Below are 24,179 nucleotides of genomic sequence, written 5' to 3'. Positions count from 1 at the left end.
GAGCTTACAGGACATGCCCCCTACATATACCTGGTATGTCCATATATAAGCACATGTAATCTGCAGTCTTTATACATACATATTGGACACACACCACACAGACATGTGAAATGTATTCCTCTCTATGGATGAGGATTAAACAGTGAAAATCATGGCACTCCAGTAGGTAATACTATCTAATCATCAAACCGAGGCTTCCTCTAACTCACCTGCTGCTGTTCACCCTCTTCAGCTAAAACATCTTTTCTACAAAAGGTTTCTGAAATCTGGTGGCTGGTGACGGGCCCCCATGAAAAGAAGTGTGGTTCCCTGTGCTCCCTCACTGTCACGGGTGCCACAGTGCCCATTCAGGCATCTGTGTTGGGACTTCAGCCTTCTCTAAATGGTCAATTAGGCCCCCTCCAGTGAGGACAAGGGAGTCCAGTCACCCCAGAACAGAGGGTCCCATAGAATACAGCTTCATGCTACTGGGACTCCTGGGACTCTGGGCTGGCCTGTCAGACTGAGCCCCCCGCCTGGGATCCTCGGTGAGCTCGGGAAGTCAGAGGCTTGGCCTGTGAACAAATCTCCTGTGAACAGAGGGAGGGGCCCACATCCTGCAGAGACTTGAGCTGAGAAACAGAGGAGAATAAAGGGCCTCAGGGGATGCATGTGCAGCCCTCCTGACAGCCCTGAGAGACCACAGGGTTTGGTGTGTAGATGTGAAGTCACTGATCTCTCTGGGAGGGGAGATGTGAGGGCCTGGGTCACAGAGCTCGGGTTCATGTCAGCAGATTGAAGAAGCCCAGTCGTGCTAGGAGTCAAGGTAGACCACGAGGGAGGTGGTCTGGGGCCCCAGAACCTACAGGCCATCACTGCTTTTAGCCTTGGGAAACCACAGCATGGTTGTGGGAATGAGCCCCCCAATCCCGGTTTCCCTCTCAGGTGTCCTGGCTCGAGAGGGCCTGGGTCTCTAAGGGAAACAAAATCAGGTGGGCAGAGGGCAAAGCCCAGACTAGCTGAGAGTCAAGGCGAAGAGCATAGGGAAGGCTGAGTGACTCCCGGGACATCATCTCAGCCCATGGTGTCCTCAGCCACTAAGAAGCCCTGAGCTTGGAGCCCTGATATAATGTCCAGTCTCCTCCTGGGGCCTCAGGGCAATGAGGCCCTTGGTGTGAAGGTCTAGTCTCTGCCGAGGACTTTGGCATCCCAGGACCCACCAAGGCTCAGGATGAGGACCCAGTGGGAGAACACAGGTGACCCCACAGTTCCACTCCTCAACTGCCAGCACTGGGCATCCCTGGTGGTGGGATGAGCACTTCACAAGGTGTCCTGACTTCTGCATCAGGGTCTCAGAGAGAGTAGGAACCTAGGAATAACAGGTGGGATCTCATGTGGGCAGAGGGGAGGGTGCAGTTCCTCTAAGAAGTCAAAGGGGGTACACTGACAAAGGACTCAGGGGATCCTGGACCCCAATCTGAGGGAACACCACAGGTCACTGCTTCTACCTTCAGCCCTGGGAGGTCTCGATGTGGAATTAGCACTCTAGGCTGGTCCTCAATTTCTGACATCCGGGTCTCAGAGAGACTGCCTACCTGGTAAGAGGGACGGGGCCAGATATTGGGAGAGAAGAGAATCCCAGGACCTGCCTTGGGACAAGGTAATGTCCTGAGGGAGGACTGAAGGGACCCAAAGGGAAGACTGATGGAACTCAGAGATCCCCACCCCTGTCATCCACCCTGGGAGACCCTGGGGTGAGAAGAGCTAACTAGGCCTTTCCTGACTTCCTGACATCCGGGTTTCAGAGAGACTGGGGCCATGGTGTGAGGAGCTGGGCCTCAGATGTGGAGAAGATGGAGCTCAGGTCCTAACGGGAATCAGGGTGAGGACCCTGAGGGAGAACTGAGGCCAGACCCCAGAACACAGGGGACCCTGGTAGTCCCCAGGCAGGATGACCTCGTGCAGCATTTCCTGACATCTGGGTCTCAGAGAGACTGAGGACCTTGTGAGAGCGGGAGGGGGGTGGTGGTGAGGTAGGGGTGTCTCAAAATGGCAGATGGAAGAATCCCGGGTCCTGCCTGAGAGTCCAGGCTCCATGTGGAGGAAGGGTTGAGGCTGTTAGACCCCAGGGCAGAGAGGCCATCCTGGCCCTGTGGTGGGTCTTGGAGGCCCCAGAGTGGGGTGAGCAGTTCATTCATCTCTGGCTTAGGGCCCTCAGGCGGTGAGGTGTTAGGTCCGAGGGTGGAGGCTTCAGATTTGCAGAGGATGGACTCCTGAGACCCCGAGGCAGGACTGAGAAGATCCCCCCCCACCTCTGTGGTCAGTGTAGAAGACCAGTCAGGACGTGAGGAGGAGGTGAAGACCAAGCATCTCCCCAGCCCAGAACCTGCAGGAGGCCCTGGACAGGTGTGGCCATATGTGAGGCCCCTCAGTACTTTCTGTGCAGACTCAGGTCTTATTTTTAGTTACCCTGCAGGTCCCCAAAGGGGAGGAGCCAGGCTGTGCCAGGGGAAAGGGGGCACTACAAGGGAACCCCGAGAGGACCACCCACCCCACAACTGGGGGTACCTCACAGAGATCACCTCTCCTACCAACAGAGAAGGATCAAGTCTGTGCCACAGTCTACCCCTGAGGTGCCCCTCCATTTCTCTCACAGGGCTCTAGGAACCAGGAGGCAAAGGCGGAGGTCTGAGGCCTGAGTCCATAGGTCAGAGAGCTGAGGAGGTCCAGGCAGTGCCAAGAGTCAAGGTGAGTTGGTTACCCTGAGTGTGTACCAGGGACTCCACATCCCAGAACAGTGGGGGCCCCAAAAAGCCCTAATCCCCCCCCACCATGTCAGCCCCACAACCTCAAGCTGTGCTGACTGCACACTGGTGAGCCACCTCACGTCCTCCTTCAGGTAGCCAGGGGTTAGGCCGCTGAGGAGGAGCTCCTCTATGAGGCCTGAGAGCACCCCTCAAGAGGAGACTGGTAAATGGCCTGAGTCAGACCACCCAGGGTGGGTTTCTCAGCCGAGGACATTCACAACCACCCTCTCCTGCAGGCCTAGGGTCCCCATCTGTCCCCCTTCCTCACTCTTGTCTGCACGTCAATCCCGGTCATCATGCAAGGGATGCATGAGCTCTGCCAGCCTGAGAGAGTCTTTCAGGATCCAAGAGAGGAAGAGGGCCTGATGGAGGCACAGCTCATTTGCGGTGAGGAGAAGGAGGTGGAGGAGGAGGAGGATGAGGAGGAGCAGGACATGGAGGAGGAGGAGGTGGAGGAGCAGGAGGATGTGGAAGAGGAGGACCAGCAGCAGCAGCAAGTGGAGGGAGGAGGAGCAAGTAGAGGAAGGAGATGCAGCTACCTTCTCCTCCTTCTCTCAGTCCGGGGCACCCTGGAGGCAGTGGCTGCTGCAGCAACACCCAGTCTCCCCCAGAGCCCTCTGGGTGTCTGGCCCTCTCCCACTGTCTTGGCTGCCACTCCAGGGAGCCAATATGAAGACCATGACCTCAGCAGGCAAGATGAAGTGCCAAGCACCTCACGTGACCAGGATGATGCCAGATCCTGGCTCTGAGATACACTGCGGGTGAAGAAGAATGAGCTGGTGCAATTCCTGCTCAGCAGGTGTCTTGCCAAGGAGCCGATCACAAAGGCAGAAGTGCTGAACAGTGTGTTCAAAGATTACCAGGACCATTTCCTGGTGGTTCTCGGTCAAGCTTCAGAGTATCTGCAGCTGGTCTTTGGCTTGGAGGTGAAGGAGGTGGACCCCAGTGAGCACACCTATATCCTGGTCTCCTCCCTGAGCCTCATCCTCAGTGAGATGCTGAGCGATGGGCAGAGGTTGCCCAAGGCTGGCCTCCTGGTGGTGATCCTGTGCCTGATCACTGTGGAGGATGGCCACTCCCCTGAGGAGGAGATCTGGGGAGCACTCAGCAGGATGGGGGTGTGTCTCAGTAAGAACACTTCATCTATGGGGAGCCCAGGGAGTTGCTGACCCAAGTGTGGGTGCGGGAGGGGTACCTGGTGTACCGGCAGGTGCCTGATGATGACCCTGCTTGCTACGAGTTCCTGTGGGGTCCCCAGGGCTATGTGGAGACCAGCAAGTTTGAAGACCTGGAATATCTGGACAGAGTTGGTTGAAGGGATCCCAGCTCCTTCCAACCCCTCTGCAAAGGCTGCGAGGGAGGAGGAAGGAGGACTCTGAGCCAGAGCAGCAGCCAGGCTCCTTCCAGGTCACGTCCAACAGCTTGTCCTGGGGGGCAGGAAAGGAGGCTGATTCTTCCCTCTGTGATTGAAGAGGGAACAGTCAGCCTTCTCAGCAATGAAGGTCCAGGCCCGTTGGGGGAACCCGGTGTGTGGCATCTTTGTGTTCCTGTTCTCTACAATGACACGGAAGCTCATTTCTGTTTTCTTTAGGAATTTTTCAAATGTTATTCCTTTTTATAGAAGACAATGCGTTCCAGTACCTAACTACATCAATGACGTTGATCATACTGTGTTTGTACTTAACCAGTTCAAGATGAAGAGTTTTCCTGTTCTGTAAAAGAGATTAGGAACACTTCCATTTTATTCTATGGTCCTGCACAAGATAACATGGAATTAGAATTAGAATGATTTTGGAAATGTGAATTTATTTAGCAGTGATATAGTTGGTGGAAAAATTAGAAAATAAAAAGTGATAGTAGTGAATTCTTGCTTCTTATACCTTGTGTGTGTTCATTTTGTACAGCTAAGGGATCTCAGTTTATGTGGATTTGCCTGGGTTATCAAAAGAAGTAGCAATTCATCTGAGTCAAGCAGCCCCCTCCTCACTGGTGCATTTACTGAAAAGACCTTTATGGAGCCTCTGCTCCATGAAAGCCCCTGTGTTAGCAGTGGGGACACTGGGAGAAGGAGGACACCCCCACACCTGGAGCAATTGTCTAGGAGCCACAGTCACATGAGGTGCATCATGGGAGTGAGGAGAAACGGGACATTGCCGTAAGGTGTCCTTTTGGCTCTTGGATAAACCCCAGAGAGATCTCTTTCTGGGGCAGCATGGAAGGGGTCCTGGCTCTTGTCACTTTGCTGCTGACCACAAGGATGGCACAGGTGTTTTCTACCCATTATCTGCTAGGAATCCTAAAGAACTCCCGTCTCACTCCCTTGAAGTGATGCCCAGAAATCCATGGACTGAGCCTCTCTTTCCTGGTCCTGGGGGCCCAGAATTCAAGGTGTTAACTACCTTTTAATTATCTTCATTGTAATTGGGCATTGTAATCAAAGACTCAACATTTATTGGTGCTGCAATGATGAAAGGTAAGTGTTTGGATGCAAGACCACCTGGAACACATGCAAAGAGTGGTTTCTGCTTGTTTCCTGGAGCTGCTTGGGTCCTGCTGGAACACTCCCCAACACCCAAATTTCACAGGTCCTCTAACAGGAAATGGGCCTTTCTGGGTAACCCATACAATGAAGAATCTGCTTGCATTGTGGGAGTCCTGGGTTCAATCCCTGGGTCAGGAAGATCCCCCTGGAGAAGGGCATGACAACCCACTCCACTATTCTTGTCTGGAGAATTCCATGGACAGAGGAGCCTGGCAATCTATAATCAATGGAGTTGTAGAATCAGATATGACTGAGCGACTAACACTATGGTCCACTACAGTCTAAGTAGAAAAGTTTCTTAGTTTTATTTATGAAACATCCTGTTTGGCTACTTAGGAATTCCACATCCTATTGAGGTGCATATTCTCTAACCTCCCCTGGACCACAAAGTAGCCAACCCCATCCAGTGGAGAGTGGAGGATTTTCTGGGGCAATTGTGTGAAAGATTCCTGCCCTGTTATCACAGGGTCAACAGTTTCCAGGCCCTGCAAGCTCTGTCTCATCCCTCATGTCCATCCTGCAACCCAACACACGGGGCTCCTCACACTTGGTCACCTCCCAGATGAAGAACTGAGGCCACAGGGCTTGGCCATCTTCCCAGGACCACGTGCTAATGAGGGCCAGGGTGGGCTCAGAGCCCTGGTCTCAATTCCTCTGGAGCCCCCACCCTTCCCGCCCACCCCAGGCCACGGTCCAACCTTGCGACTTCTCATACCTTCCTCTTCTCAGTGCTACATGATGCCTCTGAGGTGACAAAAATCAGGCCTGTGGAAGGAAGGGGACAAGGAGAATCAGAAACCCTGTGGGGCTGCTCTTTGCTTTGCTGAGAACTGACTCTGTTCGGGGCTGGCATCTCTGTCCAGTCCCAGTGCCTCCAGCCTGAGGGTGGTGCCCTGTCCTGCTGCTTCCATGGGGCCTCCTGCCCAATTGAACCTACTAGGCTGACCAGCTCATCACTGAGCAGGAGGGAGGGAAAGCCTGACTGTATGGTCCCAGTTCCCACTGGGATAAGACCCTACAGGAGGCTCTTCCGACATGGGAGGGAAGGGAACACAGGTGGACCCCCGAGACTCCAGATCTCCCGAGCTGCAGCGAGGGAGGGGAGCACTTGGAGGGCCTTTGGGCTGGGGACACCAGAGGGTGGACACCAAGCACAGGGGCAGGAGAGTGAGGTGGAGAAAGGCAGGCCTTGGATGTCATGAGAGCTTGTGTGTGCACAACACAAGTGTCCCGAGCTACGGCTGACAAAGACCCCTTTGGTGACACACAAACACACTGCCAGGGCCTGGGTGCTTCCTGGAGGAGGGGGACCAGAAAAGGCAGCTCCCTCAGGACCCAGGGGGTGAGGAGAGGCCCAAAGCATGGAAGGGAGCAAGAAAGACCAGCTAGCCAGGCTGCCCACAGATACCATGACCTTCTGTCACCTTCAGAGGAGCCACCAGGGGCCCCCACCAACGTTTATAGCCTCCAGAGTTGTGTCCCAGTCAGATGAACTGGCTGGAAGCAAAGCTTTGTCAACCTGCTTTTAAGCAGAAAGGCCATGAAGAAGCCGAAGTCGAAGCCTGAATCTCATCCATGCCACCAGTCATTAGGCAGAAAGGCCCCTGGGAGAGCTTCTTCCACATCCTCTTAGCTCTCCCCTTTCAGATACCAGGCTGTGGCCTTCACACAGGGAAAATGACCCTGCTACTGGTAGAACTGGGAGACAATGCCCTAGGGTCCTCAAATACAGGCCTTTCCAAGGTGCCAGTCTGTTTCCTACACAATAATTTTCAAGAACGGTGGCCCACAAATACCAGAGAACATGCATCTCCAAACCCACTGCTCTATTGCCCACATGTGGTAAAGACCAGTGACTCAGTCAGGTTTCATCCAGTCTCACACCCGCACTCTCATCCTTTTTCAAATACAGGTAGACGGGGGCTTCCTTTGGTCACATCTAGCTCAATAAGTTAGACATGTCCCTGGGAGTGAGTGTGTGTAAAGGAGGGCCCTTAAGTACCTAACCCATAAAATCATTCAATGGGCCTGCCATCTGGGTAACGGAGAACAGATCCACAGTGGTGGTGGGGACAGGGGCAGGGGCAGGGAAGATCAGAGCTGGCCTTGGAGAGGACCAGTGAAGTGGTTGTTTTCAACAGAACCGGCTGTACCTTGAGCCCCCAATCAAGTCCTTCAAAGGGAAGGTACTCAAAGTGACCCAAATTGGATGTGGGTTGCCAGGACCAGGGGTAGCAGAAGCCCAACCACCCCACTGAGGAAAGGCAACAAGGCTTTTGAAACAGCCTCCAAGGAGGCTGAATCTGAGGCTCTGGGAAGGGGATGGGAAAAGCACACACAGGTGTTCCCAAAATGAACACTCTAGGGCCATCAGAGTGGTGTTTATGGGAAAAATTGGAAACTGAAGACAACAGCCTGTCATCTGCAGTGGGATGATACCTGTGGGTGGGCAGAGCTCAGGAGGCTGCGAGCTCAGTGGAGCACCTAGCTTTGCCCTCCCACATAACATCCTGAGGAATCTGTGTCTCAGGTGCTTGGGAACAGTCAAGTGGAATATGAGGTCTCTCCACTGTGCTCGAGCACAGCCCTACTATGGGGAGAGCTTGCCGGGGGGGGGGGGGGGGGGCAAGACAACTGGACTCTGACTTTGGGGCCAACTGAGCGGGACCAACCAACCAGCAGCACCACCCAGAAGACAACAAAGCTAGAAGAGGGGGAAGGATGGGGGAGCCACCAACTCAGGCAAGGCAAATCAGCCTGCTACAGACCCCATCTTCTGGGAGGGACAGTCACCAGGGGCCCATCTGACCCCTGGGATCTCTCTTGGTGGTAGCAGACCTAGGACTCGCCAGGGCCTGGCCCTTCAGCAGAAGCCGGCCACAGGCCTGTACGTTATTAGTGAAGGGAGTGAAGTTAGGGACACATTTGTCAACCCAGCCCAGGCCTGGCCCCTGAAACAATGTGCCTGGCAGCAGAGGGGAGCCCTTGTAGGCAACCTGAAAAATACTTTTCTGTACTTTCAGACAAGAGACAAACTGGGGATCCCATCTCAATCCCCAGACCCCGCCCCCTCCACACTGGTCCAGGGCTGCCTCTCCACATCACCTCTGTGACATCATGAAACAGTTAAGGAAGCTGACCATTTAATTGGCTGCCTGTCCCAAGACCCAGATTCTAGAATCTCCAGAGAGTATTTATGGGGCACCCTGACCATGGTCTGAGGCCCGTTTTCCCTGAGCACTCACTGCTTGGATAGATAATGTTCCTTAACTAGACTGGCTCCATGGCTAGTCAGAGTTCCCATGAGGCACAGGCAGCCTTGCTGATCCTATCAGCTGATGGGGAGCCTGCAGCAGGGGACACCTGTGATTCCTCCCCAGATCCAAACCTGGATTCAGCGGAGGCTTTGGAGAAGCAGGGTGACCAGCCCAAGAGCCCAGATCCAGGCCTCCATGACAATCCACCCCCACAGGGCCTGAACCCAGAAATAGCCAACGAAGAAGAGAATAACGCTGTCCTTCGGCTGTCCTTCCCCATGAAGCTCTGGAGGATTGTGGAGGATTCAGCCTTCACCTCTGTGCACTGGAACGATGAGGGAGATACAGTGGTCATCGAGGCAGATCTCTTCCAGATGGAGGTACTCCAGCGCAGAGGCACGGACCAAATCTTCGAGACAGACAGTATCAAGAGCTTTATCCGTGAACTGAACCTATACGGGTTCAGGAAAATCTGCCCTTCGAGTCACTCTGCAGGGAAGAAGCTCATGGTAACGTAGGAAGCCCTTCTGGGGAGACTAGACTAGATGAGCTGAGTGCTGGACGGGTTTCATTTCCCAGGAGAATGTTCTCGTGAGAGGGTGGTTAAGGAAAGAAGAGAAAGCAGGGTCTGTTGTGTTCCACCACCCCTCTTAGACAGGATCCATGTGGGTGACTCCAGACACTGAGGGGCCACTTGATGTCAGGGAGGGCCAGTAACACCTCAAGTGAAGACTGCCCTGGGGGAGCTCTAGGGAGCAACATGCTAGGGCCTCATAACCTGCCAGGAATGAAGAGATCTTGTCTTCATACTTAGGCACGGCCTGGACTGCTGTGGGGAGGAAGGTGGTGAGGAAGGGCTCTTCTCCCCTCCCATGGCTAAAGTGATTCATTTTCTTTCAGATCTATCGAAACTCCAATTTTCAGAGAGACAAGCCTCTCCTTCTGCAGAACATCCAGAGGAAAGGCAACCTCAGAACAACTTCTCAGCCTGCCACCGGCACAACAACCCCAAAGAGAAAGAAGCGAGTGGTGGCAACCAGACACTCTCCTCAATTCCAGAACAACGAGTTCACCCAAGAGGCTGGCAACAAAGTCCAGAAGGGGATGCCAACTGCTCACAAAACCCCAAGCTGGTGCTCATTTGTGTTCTCTGACCTTTGGTCTGTGGGCAGTGTAGCCAGGTGGGCTAGGGGAAACCATCTCCCCAATGATCAGGGCAACCCCAGTGGAGAGGGCACATCCAGCAATGCCATATCTGTGCCCTCGGCTACTGCTGAAAGGGAAAGCCCAGGGAAACTGCCCGAGAGCCCCCCGGTGTACCCAGATCGCGAATCAGTGATGACTTTGTACAACACCTGTTACTCCATCCTGATGGCGGGCCTTTTAGTCATGACCCCAGAAGAGGCTCTTGAGGAAGAGGAGGAGCAGGGAGATTCCTCAGTTTATAAGTGTGCCCTCTGTGAGCAGTTCAAGAACAAGCCCAATCCCTGAGCTGCCAGATCCCTAGGGACACTCAAAAGCACTCTCTTATAATCAAAAATAGATTTCTGGCTCTAATAAACTCAAACAAAACTCCACTGGAGTAAATAAACAATCAAACGAGAACTATGAGTCTGTGTTCTTTCTATCTGTCCATTGTATTCACACATGGCACAGGGTGAGCTAGAAGAGGCTGGAAGCCCATGCCCCAGGCAATCTTCAGTCTTGTCCCCATGGTCCATTTTCATCTGAAACAGCAGCTTTTCACAGGCTCATCTAAGGGTCTGACCCATGAGCCGAGTGCTGAGGCGAACCCAGGATGGACTGGTCCCTGGGCCTTGCCTGCTGCTCAGCAGATGGCCCAGCTAGGCTCCTGACCTTGGGGGTGTCACCTTCCATGAGTCATACACCCTGCAGCAGAAGGGGCTCCTCAAGGATCCCCCAATGATGCAACAAGTTTCTGATCAGCAGCTGAGCATCCCAGCTCCCTATCCAGGGGCCTCCTCAAGAGGCTCACTGGAAAGCAGGGTCACCCCAGCCACTAAGCGCCTTGCAAACACATTAGCCCAAAGCCAAAGACAAATACAAGGTTTCCACAAGGTGAACACCAGCCCTTGTCACTCTGCCCTCACAGCTGTATTTAGAAGCCTATCTTTGGATGTGAGGTGGCCAGGCACTGCATCCAACACACATACTTTGAGAGCCAAGGGACACTTTACAGTAGGACAAGTGTCACGTGCAAGGACAAACCATGGCCTGTTTCTGGGCCTGCGGGCCTCTCTGCCTGCTTACACTCAGCCCCGCCCCTGGCCTTCCCCCATCACCCACTGGACACTGTTCCAACATCAGGGAGTTTGGACCAGAACAGAGAGGGAAAAACACTAACCAGTTTCCAAACAACACATTTCTCTCAACTACCCAGACCCAGCAGGGCCAAAATGAGTGGCAAGACCATCAATTCATCAATTCATAAAGCTCAAAGTCCCGGAGTCTCTTGCTGAGTCCAGAGCAGCATCACACAAAGCCCCTGGCCCCATACCAACTAGGCACTGCAGCACAGGTCCGATTCAGATGCAACCAGATAGGAAAGTCCAGAGCGTGGTGGTGACTGCATGGTATCACCATGTGCTGGTCTCTTAGTCACTTTCCTCTCAAAAGCTCAGTCTGGACAGGCCTCCTGCCCAAAGGGGATCAGGTGCTGGGGGTGTCCACTTGGAAGATGTCCTTTCTGCCCCTCCCAGGGACGGGCTGCAGCAGCCAGTGGGGGTTGGCGAGCACAGTCATGTACTTCTGTCACAGGTGAGGTAGCAGGGCTTGATTCTCCAGCTCCTGCACCTAGTTGGGACCTAGGTTTTCTAGGCACAGCAAAATGCCCCCAGTGACCACAAGACCTGTGTGCAAAGACAGGACACAGAATGAGAACAAGGTCATTCAAAGTTGCACCTGCTTGAGACTAAGACTGTATCATGGAGGGAACCTGAGGTGAACTGGGTTCTCTGGCTGAGGGCTAACCTCGGCAAAGGGAACTTGGGGCGAGGCCAAGCAAGGGAGGGAGTGAAATGAAAGGGAGAGGCCTGGTGCTCCAGGAACCCACCAGGACATGGGCAGCTTTCAGTCTGCCCACTGCAGGCCACAGGGACAGAGCAGAAGGGCCCCAGCGGGGGCCAGCAGACATCAGGTCCCCAAGGGGTTTACCAGCAAACAGGTGTTGCTGTGGGGCCTCACCCCTGGGGAGTCAGGGGACTTGCTCAGGCCCAGCTTTAGGCAATGTGGGTATGGAACCCAGGCTGGGTACTTTACTGCCTCTCATGGTCTCTGCCAGGCACACAGACACACATGTGGGGACACACACACACAGACAAGCGCCACGTGCAGTCCTGGACCCACTTCTGCCTCAAGCACAAACGGGGACTGAGGCCCAGAGCGGTGATCAGGAAACTTGTGCCGCCAGTTCCCAGTCCATGGACCCTCGCTGTCCCTCTGAAGAAACCTCAGCCCCCACGCCCAACCCCACCAACTAGTTCAACAGAAAACAAACAAGTACAACCCAGCTGAGATCCAGGGCAGTGCCAGGACCCATGCAGGCAGCAGGAGGCAGGGTGTCACTTACCCATGATCACTCCATGGCTGAACTTTTCCCCTGCAAGGCCTGGATCTGGGTGGGGCTCATTCTGAGCCTCCGCTCCAGCAGCTCCCACCAGGCCGTCTTTCCAGTCCTGGTGCACCATGTGAATGGCCAGGGTACAGTGCCAGTGACCATGTAACACGGGCTGCCACAGCATCTCCAGGTTCTTGACACCGTTTAAGACGAAACCCGCATAAGGCTGTCAAAAGAACAGATAGCCGAACTTCATCTCCCAGGGCTCCTAGGGCTCCCAGGGCCTCATGTGGCTGTGGAAACACAAAACCACAAAGGTCAGGAGCGTGATTCAGTGGTCTGCAAGCTCACAGCCCTGGGCTGGACCTCAGCCTCACGAACCCAAGCATCCTCCAAATCTGCCAACACAGAATGCAGGGGTCAGAGAGAGCTGGCTCATTCCATTCATCTCCACGCAATCCACTGATAGAGGGGTGGCGACCCAGAGGACCCATCCACTACATGCAGTCTGTGGGGAGGTCAGCAAGGAGGGTGGGACAGTGGGAGAGAGGCACGAGGTGAGTTCCAAGACAGAGAGCCCTGAAACCCTGGGAGCACTGAAGAGGGAGGGCAAGCCCCCCTGGCTTCACAGCCCAGAGGCTGGGCTCTGGTCCTCTCCCAGCACAGACAGGCATTGTCCTGGGTTTGGCTTCCCCCATTCCCTGCCACCACCCCACCTTTCAGCTCCACAATGCCATCACTGCCCATGCTCTGCAAATCCCCCATCTTAGCCCAGGGTTGCTAAGGGCAGATCCATGCTAACCAATCTGGACTTGGCCCTGGGGCACCCTGGACCTCAGATGGCCCTGCCAGGTGTCTTCCCCACACCTTTGGGAGCCACCTTCCTCCTAGCCCTTCCCATACCACTGCCTCCACTGTCAGCAGATGCCCTGGCCCCTGCCCAGAGTCTTGAGAAAGAACAAAGGAGAGCAGGAACTAATGGGATGGGTGTGATCCATGTCATCACCAGGGCTGTCCCAACAGCACCATTCAGGTATCACAGAATTCAGACCTCAAATAATACATTAGGTTACTGTCATCTCATTCAATGGCTGAGGTGGCACTGAGGCATAGACTACAGGGGACCTGAACACACACACCTCCATTCGCACTTCTTTCCCTGTACCTGGAGTGGGGTCCCTGTTCACTGGAGGGGAGGTGGAGGCAGAGGAGCAGAGCCATAAGCCTGAACCTCAGCAGGGTCTCAGCACCTCGCAAGGGGCCTCCGTTTCCACTTGGTTATGAGGACAGGAACAAGGTCCTAGGCACACCCAACCCAGAGCCTTCTGGGTTGGCACAGGGCCTTCTGGGTTTCCTTCATTTGGCACAGCAGAGCCACAGTTCTCACAGGCCCACAAGGCCCCACATGATCTGGCTCCTACCCTAGTGGCCTGCTCTCCTCGCCCCTGCATTCACCTCCGGTAGCCATGAAGGCCATCCTTCCATTCTTGGAACATTTCAGTGTGTTCCTACCTCAGACCCTTTGCAGGGTGTGAGGACTCACATCGTGTCCCCTCAGAGTCAAGTGCTGGAGTCTCAATCCCAAGTACCTCGGTGTGACCTTACAGACAAAGGAAAGGTCTTCACAGAGCTGATGGGGGTCAACTGAGCTCATGGACCCTCCTCTAACAGGACGGCTGTCCCCATACAAAGGACACATTTAGAGACAGACAGGAACATGGGGGAACTGGGGTGAAGAGGAAGGCGGAAGCTCTCCAAGCCCAGACACACCCACCAAGGCCAGCAATCCCCGAAGTGAGGGGGGAGAGATAGACTAGACTCCACAGCCCTCATGAGAGCCAACGTCCGCTGACATCTCGACCTTGGCTGCCAGGCCTCCTGAACCAACATGGTTCCTAATATGAGACACCCGGTGCAATCCTGATGCGACTGCTGGCAAATGAAGCCAGAAGGTCAGCTCTGTTGGGACATCTTTCCACAGGGGTAATCAGGGAGTGGGGGATAGCTTCTCCACTCCCAGCACCTCAGGCACACTCCTCCATGTCTGCACATCTTCATGTGTCTATTTTCACCCTTACACGGTGTCTGTTTATACCTCCCAGTGTCGGGGGTCCCACAATTTACTGATGCTTCCCTCCTGGTGGAAGGGAAGGGAAAAATTCTGCTAATACAGCCACTCAATGTGACTACACACTCACTGAAGAGCCATGCAGGAGGCGGCCCAGTGCACACGGCACACACCTGAGGTGCTGACACATGCCAGCAAACGGCCTTCCACAAAGGCTTCCCCTGTTTCCACTCCACCAACCACAGGCAAGGGTGTCATGTCCTCACGCACTGGCTGGTCCCAAACATCATTCAGTTGAACGCTTGCCTACCTGCTGGGTGATGAAGGGTCACACTGTTCACTGGGTCTGGCTTGGTTACAAGGACCTGGCTGTCCCCTGGGGCTGGCCATTGCTATGTCTTCTACTGGGGTATGTGACTGTATCTCAGGCTTGCCCAGTTTCCTCCATTCAATTTCTCAGCCAACCCAAACCCTTCCTCCTGAGGGCCTCCGAATCTCACCTATGTGGGTGGAGTCCCTGCGTAAGAAGTGGCTACAAGCCCTCCTACAGCCTGAAGCAGAGGGTGCCTGCTTGGTGGCCAGTGGGGAAAACATTCTTCCATCTGCTTGACTGGGCATCTTTACCTGCCCAAGGACCAGAGGAACAGGGAGAAAGTCACCAGTGAAAATACAGCCATCTTGGACAATAAGCCACCATGGTCTCCTCGGCAGGGGCCTCAGAGCATGGGGTCCCAGGAGTGCCTAATTGATGAGAAACACACGTGCAGGTTCCCTCAGGGTGGGTTCTGCTCATCACAGCAGCTGACATATCCTCACACGGCTGGGACAGGGACCCCATGATGCCTCAGCCCGCAGCACAGAAACCCATCCCCCAGGAGTGATGGTGATTTACAGCCCAGGAGACCCCACAAAGAACAAGAGAAAATGACTCCTTCCCTCACGCTGCCAGGATCCAGGACCTGCCAGTCAGCAGACCACCCTCCATGGACTCGTGGTTGGGCCCCACCAGGAGGGGAACCGTGGACAAGCAGCTGAGCCTTGCAGGGTCAGGCTGGGTGGTGGTGACTCACAGCGGGCAGTGTGAGGTCACAGTCCAGGGGTGGTTTAGGAGGCTGGAGGGCTGGTCTGCTGGAATCTCCCCATGTGTCCCAGGGCATTGCTGGGATGCACACGTGGAAGGAAAGCAGGAAGGGACTGTGGCCATGGAGGGGGCCAGAAGGTCCAGCTTGATCCCCTGGCAGGCGCTTCTGGTCCCAGAGCCTGGAAACCCCCGTCTGGAGGTAACATCTGTGCACGAGGCAGGTCCTGCCTTCCTGCAAGCAGAGTGAGCTGTGGGCGCTTTGGGATGGCTGGGCTGCGGCCACCAGGCAGGACAGTGGTCCACCACTGGGACCGAGACAGCTGACGGTACCGGCTGGCCTCAGTCGCATTGGCCCACAAACACTGACGTCTATCATTTCCAGTGTGTATGGCTTCCCTTACTCACTTAGGCACGCAGTTACATAGACACACACATACGAACAAAGGTGCATTCCCTCACCGGCCCTGTTCACTAGGAGACAAACTAAGATCCGTCACGCTCTGAGGCACCTGGAAGGTCAGGCCAGGAGGAGCCTCAAGACCGGCGGCCTGAAGCAGGACCCAGAAGAGGACCAGGAAGTGAGCGGCTGGGTGGAAGAGAGGGGAGGAGGTGGAAGGAGCAGTGTGGGAGGAAGAGTGTGGGAAAGACGGGGCTGAGGTGGAGATTCTGGAGAAGGACTCGACTCAGGGCTGGGGCAGGGCAGGGTGGGACTGGGACAGAAAGGGGCTTGGGTGAGGCTGTGGCGGGGCTTGGGTGGGGCTGGGGTGGGGTTTGGGCAGGGCTCTGGGTAGGGTGGAGCCACCAGAGGCAGGATGTAGCTGACAAGGATGGAGCTGTGGACCCAGAAACCCACGGAGAGTGGGCCTATCCAGCTTCATGGCAGAGGCCAGACTGCCCTTTTGAGTCCTTGCCATAGGCGTCCAGTCTGTGAGAATTGGTGAGAGTCAAAGTGACCATGATCCAGTGTCTTCTGTGACTGCATCTGAGCTTCAGAGTGGACCCCAGGGGCCAGGGAAGCAGAGAGAGGCACGACCTCTGGGCGGAGTTCCCCATCTCTGGGCTGAAAGCCCAGGCTGGCTCCCCTCCAAGCCACCCTGGGACTGCTGGCCCAGTGCTGAGCAACAGTCTATCTGTTTTTTTGCAGATGCGAAAGAAAATCCTCCCTGTGTTACCTGCTGTCCCTGGGACCTGAGATGTCTCAGAGAAAGGCAGCTTTGCCTTCAAAACTGTTTCCTGAACTCTTCCTCTTGTCTGGGAGCTCAGCCCACCCAGGGCAACCACCTGACTCTGCTCCTGACTGCCGCCCTGGCTGCTGTGTCCCTGCCTCCCAAGTGCCTGATCATAGTAAATGCTCCTCTTCCTGTCCCCACTTCTACTAGTTGAGCTCAGGCCTCACAGCCTGGGGCCAGTGTTGTCAGCCTAGGCTCCTCCCACCAGCCTGGACCCCTCTTGTCTCTCCTCATCCACCATCGATTCTGTGTCACATCACACACACATCTGTCCTCAACCCCGGATGGAAAGCACAGCTGAGCCCAAGCCCCAACCTGTCCATGGTGCCCTGGGGGCCTTCCTGTAGTCCCAGGTTTCCTTCCTCGTTTCCCAGCACTCTGGATGGCTGTGCTGGCCCTGGGCTCTGTGCAGAGTACATCTGGGACCCCACACTTCAGCTCGTGCAGTTCCTGCCCCTGGACTGCTGGCTCATCTTGTCCTGACAACCTACTGTCCTCCTTCCAAGCACAGCTGTAACATCCCTTTTCTGTCTGCCCGAGTGTCACGTGCTCTCATCTGGTAGTTCTGGGGCACCCTGCATCTTCCTGTTGACGTCTTTGCCCTCCACTTCCATCCAGGCTGTGGCTGCTGTGCACAAGTCTGGACCGCCGAGGGTCACCAAGTCCCAGGATGGCAGGGTCGATGTCTCACTGGTTCCCATTAGCCAGGCACCCATGCAACTGCTGCCGTGGGAATGTTATTCCGAGCAGTACTTTCCCTTCTAGCATGCTCTCTCCTTACAGAAGTCTCCCGGCCATGAGTTGAGGGGCAGAGACTGCCTCCTGGACTTGAGGCCTCAGTGCTGCAGGGACCCGAGTGAATACCACACCCAACTCCCTCATGCTGGTGCCCTGATCCTTGCCCCAAGAGTGGTTATCAGAACCTCCTGGTAGTGGTTTCAGATCATGAGGGAGGGTCCTGTGAATGGTAGGTAGGCTGCTGCTGTTCTTGCTGCATCCTGGTTATGAACTAGACCTTGCCCAGTGAACTGGACACCTATGATGTGTGGCTGCTGATAGGGGCAGCTGTGAGGCCCTGCTCCGTGGCGTTTCTCCACACCTGTCCCATCCCTGCTGCTGGCACCAGCTCTCCACACATGCCCAGATGTGTAGACCGATCCACAGGGGGTGCTGCCTCCCACCCCATCTGGGTCTCTGAGGCTTGGTGAGGGTTCTACTTTGCTCCTGCTGTGTGTTTGCAGGCAGCACTGACCTGGAAGGGCTCGACACAGATTCTCGGTTTCCCTCATGTCCTCCTTGGCCAATGTGGTTTCCTCTCTGAAATGCCTGTTGCCCATATCTCCACTGAGCTGTGTGTCCTTTCTGTGCTGAGTTGTGGGCACTTCTTTTGGGGTCTGGGCACTCATCCCTCCCTGGTGTTTGTATTGCAGATTCGTTCTCTTCTGTTTTCAGGCTAGCAATGGACTCAGTATTCGCCCGGTGTCTCGGAGCTGTAAGTGCCCCACAGGTCAGCATGTGTCTGTTAGGCCCTTCCACTGGGGGCTGCCATCCACCCCCAGGCTTGGCACTTGGGGCAAGCAGTCCCCAAGGAGATGCTGCCCTGGTGTCCAGCACTCTGCCCATGAGAAAGGGCTCCTTCACCTCCATGTCAGTTCCTTGGTCCCTGCCTAGCTTTGGTTCTGGGTCTTGGACTCCCACACATGGGACAAGCCCAGGGGCAGCTGTGTAGCTCCCGGAGGTCAGCCAGACCTACTTCCCCTCTGTCACCAGGGTAGCTCCCATTGACCACATCCCTTTGCATACAGCCCAGATGGAGAGGCCAGCCTGAGAACCAGACAAGTTTCTGATTTCATCTCAGTTCTGCTGCAGTTCTTTGAGAGGACATGGCACACATGGGAGCTGCGGACACGGATGGCCACTTTGCTGCCACTGCTCAGGGTACTGATTGCCTAGGAGATGGGGCACCACCCAGGGGGACTGGGAAGCTTCTGTGAGCCTCTGTTGCTGCCCTGCTCGCATTCACATCACAGGCCTTTACATCACGTTTGAGACGGAAGTGGGAGATGCTGGTTTGCATGTGTCCATCACTCCCAAGCTCTGGGGTCTATGTGCTCTTCACTGTCCTCCATCTGGGCAGGATGGCCACGACCTGGGTGCCACACCCACCAGCACTGGAGAGGACTTCCAGACACCAAGCTGCAGCTCACAGAATGGATCCAACTGTTTAGTTTGTGAGAACAAGGAGCAGGGAGGGTGGACTGGAGTGCACATTGTCATCCCATTCCCATGGTGAAAGGACTTCAGTGAGGGGACTCTCACACTCTGGGTGGGAGACCCGTCCAGCTATCCTTTGAGTACTAGTGTGCCCACCATGGTGACTTGGCCAAGCAGAGTGGGTGTGAGGGGTCAGGAGCAGAGGATGCCCATGAGTTGCCACCAGAGGTGAGCAGGTTCTCCAGTTCATGAGTGGGGCATGTATCCTCTCTCTTTTTCTGTGCATTTCTCTTTTACTCACTGGAGTTCAGGCAGGGTTTCCATTCGGCCTTACCATCTTTTCCTCACATCATGTGTTCCCCCAGGTTCTGAAGGAGTCCTTGGCAGACGTCTCATTAAGCCCTGGACCTGGCTCTGGGGGATACTGCATTCCAGGCTTCCAGGCCCTTGCAGCTCAAGACCGACTGATGAATCCTGGGGACTGGCCCCATGTCCCTTGACCATTGAACCCCTGTGCCCAGAAATCCCAGCCCAGGGGGTAGTCCCAAAGGGGCCACAGAGTCTCTCAAGTTGGTGTCAAGTTGACCCTGTGTCTGGCAACCTCCATTCCTCTGGTGGTCCCACCTGCCTGCGTGGGTTCACCATCTCAGTACCCGAGGTCCCTTTGGGAGTGACTAGGGTTGTTCCCATGTCTGTTTGCTGTGGTGCTGCAGCGTCCTTCTCTCAGGGACCCGCCCCATCCCTGTTCCTCAGTTGCAGACCTGAGAACTGGGTCAGGGGCCCAACCTGGGCGAGGGATTTGACCTGTTTACTGGGGTGGCTGCCCTTGGCTTCAGTGTTGTTTTGGACTGTACCTTGGTTGGTTGCCCACCTATCAAAGCTCTGGGAGGCCACATTGTATGGACCACCTTCCCTCCTCTGTGGGTCCCGCCTCCTGGGAGGTGGCAGCCCTCATCATGGTTCCTGGCTCCTGGCAGCTCAGTGCGACCCCACGACCTCTGCTGCAGTCCCTGGGCAGCAGGGATGGATGGAGGGGTGTGTCGTCCATCTCCTCCATCACCAGGCATGGTGAGCCTGACCTGTGTTGTACAATGACTTCGCTCTGCTTGGCGGCCGGGCAGTAGGTGACCAGCTCTTCCCATGCTTCCTTGGTTCTCATCATGGTAGTGCTGTGTGTCCTGCCACAGATCAGGGCGGCCAGCTTCCCTGCTTCCTGGGATGGAGGGCACATGTGAGGGAGGCCTCTGGTCCAGTTTGCTCCCTTGAGGGTGGGGGCACTAGCTCTTTATGGGGTGGGGGAGGTGGGCTGCTGTCACAGGCTCAGAAGTTCAGAGACGTCTTGGATGTCCTAGTCTTCTGGGGCCTGCCTCCCAGTCTCCCTGGCCTTCGTGTCAGTGATGCATGTTTTCCCGGGAGGACATCCAATGCCAGTGGGTCAGTCCTGCCTTGGTGGAACATTCAGTGTCTTTGAGGTTCAGCCACACCTGTTGAATCCTGGGCTGATGTTTATCCACTGCCTAAAGCTCTGTCAGCTACTGGGGAGACTCTGTCCACTCCCCCTCCCCACACACATACATTGGTCCTCACTGTTCATCCTAGGCTGGTCATCACCCTGCAGACAGCAAAGCAAAGAAGTCACTCCCCTCTATTCCCCACCTCCACATTCCACACACCTGGATCTTCTCACTTGCCAGGGAATTCCTCTCCCCCTGCCAGCCCAGCACAAGTTCTAGCAGCTGGGCTGTGGCCTTGAGCCCAGGGCTGAGTACACACTGACTTTCCCCAGGATGGGTCCTCATAACCCGTGGGGCAGGGGATGTCAACCTTGTACCAAGGCCCCATCTCACCACCTTTCCTCGGAACACTCCAGGGCCAGCCTTCTCAGGATGGGTCCTTTGTGAGGCTGTTCCTGGGGGTGGGGAAGGTAGGGAGTTGGTGCAAGAGGCTGGCTGGGGACTTACCACCAAGGGGACAGGGAGCAGACATGGTTGAGCAGGGCATCACATCATCTGCAATGTTGACCTGACAGTTCCTGCCAGCCCATCCGGAGATGCAGAGCACAGACAGGCATTGGAGGTGTCCACAGTGGGACCTGGTGGTCGGGCCCTCACCGTGCCTGAGACCTTGTGATTGCTATTGACCAAGCAGGAAAACTGAAATCAGGAATTGTTGCCCAAGCAGTGGCTGTGTGTACACACAGGACACCAACTGCCTTTGCCTGTGTGGCACCGTGCTCTGCCCTGCACACAGCCTGGTGGGAGGAGCTCTTGACGTCTTTTGCATCAGACATCTACTGGGTTGGGCAGAACTGCTTCCAGTGCACTGGCCATCCAGCCACCTGCTAGCCCTGGTGTAAGCACAGCCTGATGGGAGAGGGCAGGTCTGGGTGCCAGACCTCACAAGACAAAGCGCATTCAAGTCCAAGGACACCCATCCTGCAAGAGGCTCCTCCACTGCGCAGGGCATCATGTGTCCACTTACACATGCATCACTCAGGCCTGAGGGCTGGAAAGGCTGGAGCACATCTTCCAGGCAGACCTGTAAAGCACAGAGCCTGAAATGAGGCAGAGTTTGGGGAACATGAAGCATAGGGAAGCAACCCCTGACTCACACTGAGGGACCATGGAGGGCTTTTCAGACAGGAGGGCCATCTGCACTGGGGCTTCTAGTGAAGAGGGTCTCCTTGGCTGGGAAATGGGGGAAGGGCCCCTAGAAGGGTCAGACCCATGGAGGGAACTGAGCCCAGGTGTGTAGCTGTAGCAGGTGAGCTTGTAGGGGGCCCCCAGCCTGACACTATGTGTATAGGTTCCCTGAGGGATTTTTGGCAAAGGATTTCTAGAGACTTTGGTGTGCTGTGAAGTTTCATCCATTGCCTGCAGAGGCAAGGCTGCGTGCAGGTATGTGCAGCAGCCTGATAGGCTGGGCAGGCTCTGGTCCTCCACAGAGGCAGTGTAGGAGGAAGCAGACACTCTGCCCTGCCATCTCAAACCTGGATTAGTTCCCAGCACCACCACTGCTGGAGAGTGAGTCTCAGCAAATCACTCCCTCTCTGAGTCTCCATTTCTTTATCTGAAGGATGAGCACAGTGTGAAATGTCCCCATTAGGAGACATTTGTCGGTGTATGTGATGGGAGTGAGGCAGTCATGGGATGATTCACACAAAAGTAATCTGTAAACCAAAAAGCACCTACTCTGAGTAGTGGTTGAAGAGGCATCTCTTGCAAAGAGAGCTTTCCCCAGAATGAGTGGGAATGCAGGTGAGTACTTTGAAGTCTGCAGCTGGGAGACAGGGAGACAGTGAAGAGCCTCCAATTAGGAAAGGAGGAGAACATGGACACCATTGGGCCCCAGTACCAAAGGATCTATAGGATGTGGCCTGTGTTGGGACTTGAGGGCCATCGGTGGATTTTGACCAAAGATGTATATAGTGGCCCTTGAGACAGAAGGCACTGTGAGCTGAGTCATACTGCCAGGCTTTGTAAACTGGGGGCTGTAGCAGGACCAGGAATCCATGAAGCTGGGAGCCTCTTCCCTGAACTGTGCAGGAGACAACATCTTCCTGCTGCCTCAGGTCCATGACCTGCTTTCCACCATTCCATCACCCAGAACACTTCAGCACCCAAGTGTTTTCACCAGCTTGACCTAAACACTTTTGGTAGTGAAACCAAAAATGGATGATACCAAGAAGCTATGTATAGTATCTGTAATGTTCCCTAGGTAGCCCACTTGGTTCTTCTGTGTATTCTTGCCACCTCTTCTTAATATCTTCTGCTTCTGTTAGGTCCATACTATGTATGTCCTTTATTGAGCCCATCTTTGCATGAAATGTTCCCTTGGTATCTCTAATTTTCTTGAAGAGATCTCTAGTCATTCCCATTCTGTTGTTTTCCTCTATTTCTTTGCATTGATCACTGAGGAAGGCTTTCTTATCTCTCCTTGCTATTCTTTGGAAATCTGCATTCAGATGCTTATATCTTTCCTTTTCTCCTTTGCTTTTCACTTCTCTTCTTTTCACGGCTATTTGTAAAGCCTCCTCAGACAGCCATTCTGCTTTTTTGCACATCTTTTTCTTGGGGATGGTCTTGATCCCTGTCTCCTGTACAATGTCACAAACCTCCATCCATAGTTCATCAGGCACTCTATCTATCATATCTAGTCCCTTAAATCTATTTCTCACTTCCACTGTATAATCATAAGGGATTTGATTTAGGTCATACCTGAATGGTCTAGTGGTTTTCCCTACTTTCTTCAATTTAAGTCTGCATTTGGCAATAAGGAGTTCATGATCTGAGCCACAGTCAGCTCCCGGTCTTGTTTTTGCTGACTGTATAGGGCTTCTCCATTTTTGGCTGCAAAGGATATAATCAATCTGATTTCAGTGTTGACCATCTGGTGATGTTCATGTGTAGAGTCTTCTCTTGTGTTGTTGGAAGAGGGTGTTTGCTATGACCAGTGTGTTCTCTTAGCAAAACTCTATTAGCCTTTGCCCTGCTTCATTCCATACTCCAAGGCCAAATTTATTGACTATGCCAAAGCCTTTGACTGTGTGGATCACAATAAACTGGAAAATTCTGAAAGAGGTGGGAATACCAGACCACCTGACCTGCCTCTGCAAAATCTTATATGCAGGTCAGGAAGCAACAGTTAGAACTGGACATGGAACAACAGACTGGCTCCAAATAGGGAAAGGAGTGAGTATGTCAAGGCTGTATATTGTCACCCTGCTTATTTAACTTATATGCAGAGTATATCATGAGAAACGCTGGGCTGGAAGAAGCACAAGCTGGAATCAAGATAGCTGGGAGAAATATCAATAACTTCAGATATGCAGATGACACCACCCTGATGGCAGAAAGTGAAGAGGAACTAAAAAGCCTCTTGATGAAAGTGAAAGAGGAGAATGAAAAAGTTAGCTTAAAACTCAACATTCAGAAAACTAAGATCATGGCATCCAGTCCCATCACTTCATGGGAAATAGATGGGGAAACAGTGGAAACAGTGTCAGACTTTATTTCTGGGGGCTCCAAAATCACTGCAGATGGTGATTGCAGCCATGAAATTAAAAGACACTTACTCCTTGGAAGGAAATTTATGGCCAACATAGATAGCATATTCAAAAGCAGAGACATTACTTTGCCAACAAAGGTCTATCTAGTCAAGGCTTATTGTTTTTCCAGTGGTCATGTATGGATGTGAGAGGTGGACTGTGAAGAAAGCTGAGCACCGAAGAATTGATGCTTTTGAACTGTGGTGTTGGAGAAAAGTCTCTTGGACTCTTAAGTGTCCTTTGGACTGCAAGGAGATCCAACCACTCCATCTTAAAGGAGATCAGTCCTGGGTGTTCATTGGAAGTACCGATGCTGAAACTGAAACTCCAATACTTTGGCCACCTCATGTGAAGAGTTGACTCACTGGAAAAGAGCCT

The 24,179-nt window shown here is 54.2% G+C and overlaps 1 protein-coding gene and 2 pseudogenes across 1 annotated transcript; 2 read left to right on the top strand and 1 right to left on the bottom strand.

The window, feature by feature from the left end:
* The first annotated feature begins 3,220 nt into the window (after positions 1-3,220).
* On the top strand, positions 3,221-4,101 carry LOC120881584 (annotated as a pseudogene).
* A 4,510-nt stretch (positions 4,102-8,611) lies between these two features.
* Positions 8,612-10,076, top strand: LOC120881835 (heat shock transcription factor, X-linked member 3-like). The gene is made up of 2 exons (XM_040265541.1): positions 8,612-9,094; positions 9,486-10,076. The coding sequence occupies exons 1-2, from the start codon at positions 8,612-8,614 to the stop codon at positions 10,074-10,076; spliced, it is 1,074 nt and encodes a 357-aa protein (XP_040121475.1).
* A 1,179-nt stretch (positions 10,077-11,255) lies between these two features.
* LOC120881583 lies at positions 11,256-12,418 on the bottom strand (annotated as a pseudogene).
* Between the last annotated feature and the right edge of the window lie 11,761 nt (positions 12,419-24,179).

This window comes from Oryx dammah, unplaced genomic scaffold (genome assembly GCF_014754425.2).
Source record: "Oryx dammah isolate SB20612 unplaced genomic scaffold, SCBI_Odam_1.1 HiC_scaffold_23, whole genome shotgun sequence".
Taxonomy (NCBI): Eukaryota; Metazoa; Chordata; class Mammalia; order Artiodactyla; family Bovidae; genus Oryx; species Oryx dammah.
This window is presented reverse-complemented; position numbering and strand designations above follow the sequence as displayed.

What these genes read in the sequence shown, in the direction of transcription:
- LOC120881835 (XM_040265541.1), top strand. Translation starts at nt 8,612, where the DNA reads ATGGCTAGTCAGAGTTCCCATGAGGCACAGGCAGCCTTGCTGATCCTA. An exon ending in CTGCAGGGAAGAAGCTCATG is followed by an intron (nt 9,095 to 9,485) that starts GTAACGTAGGAA and finishes ATTTTCTTTCAG; the next exon opens with ATCTATCGAAACTCCAATTT.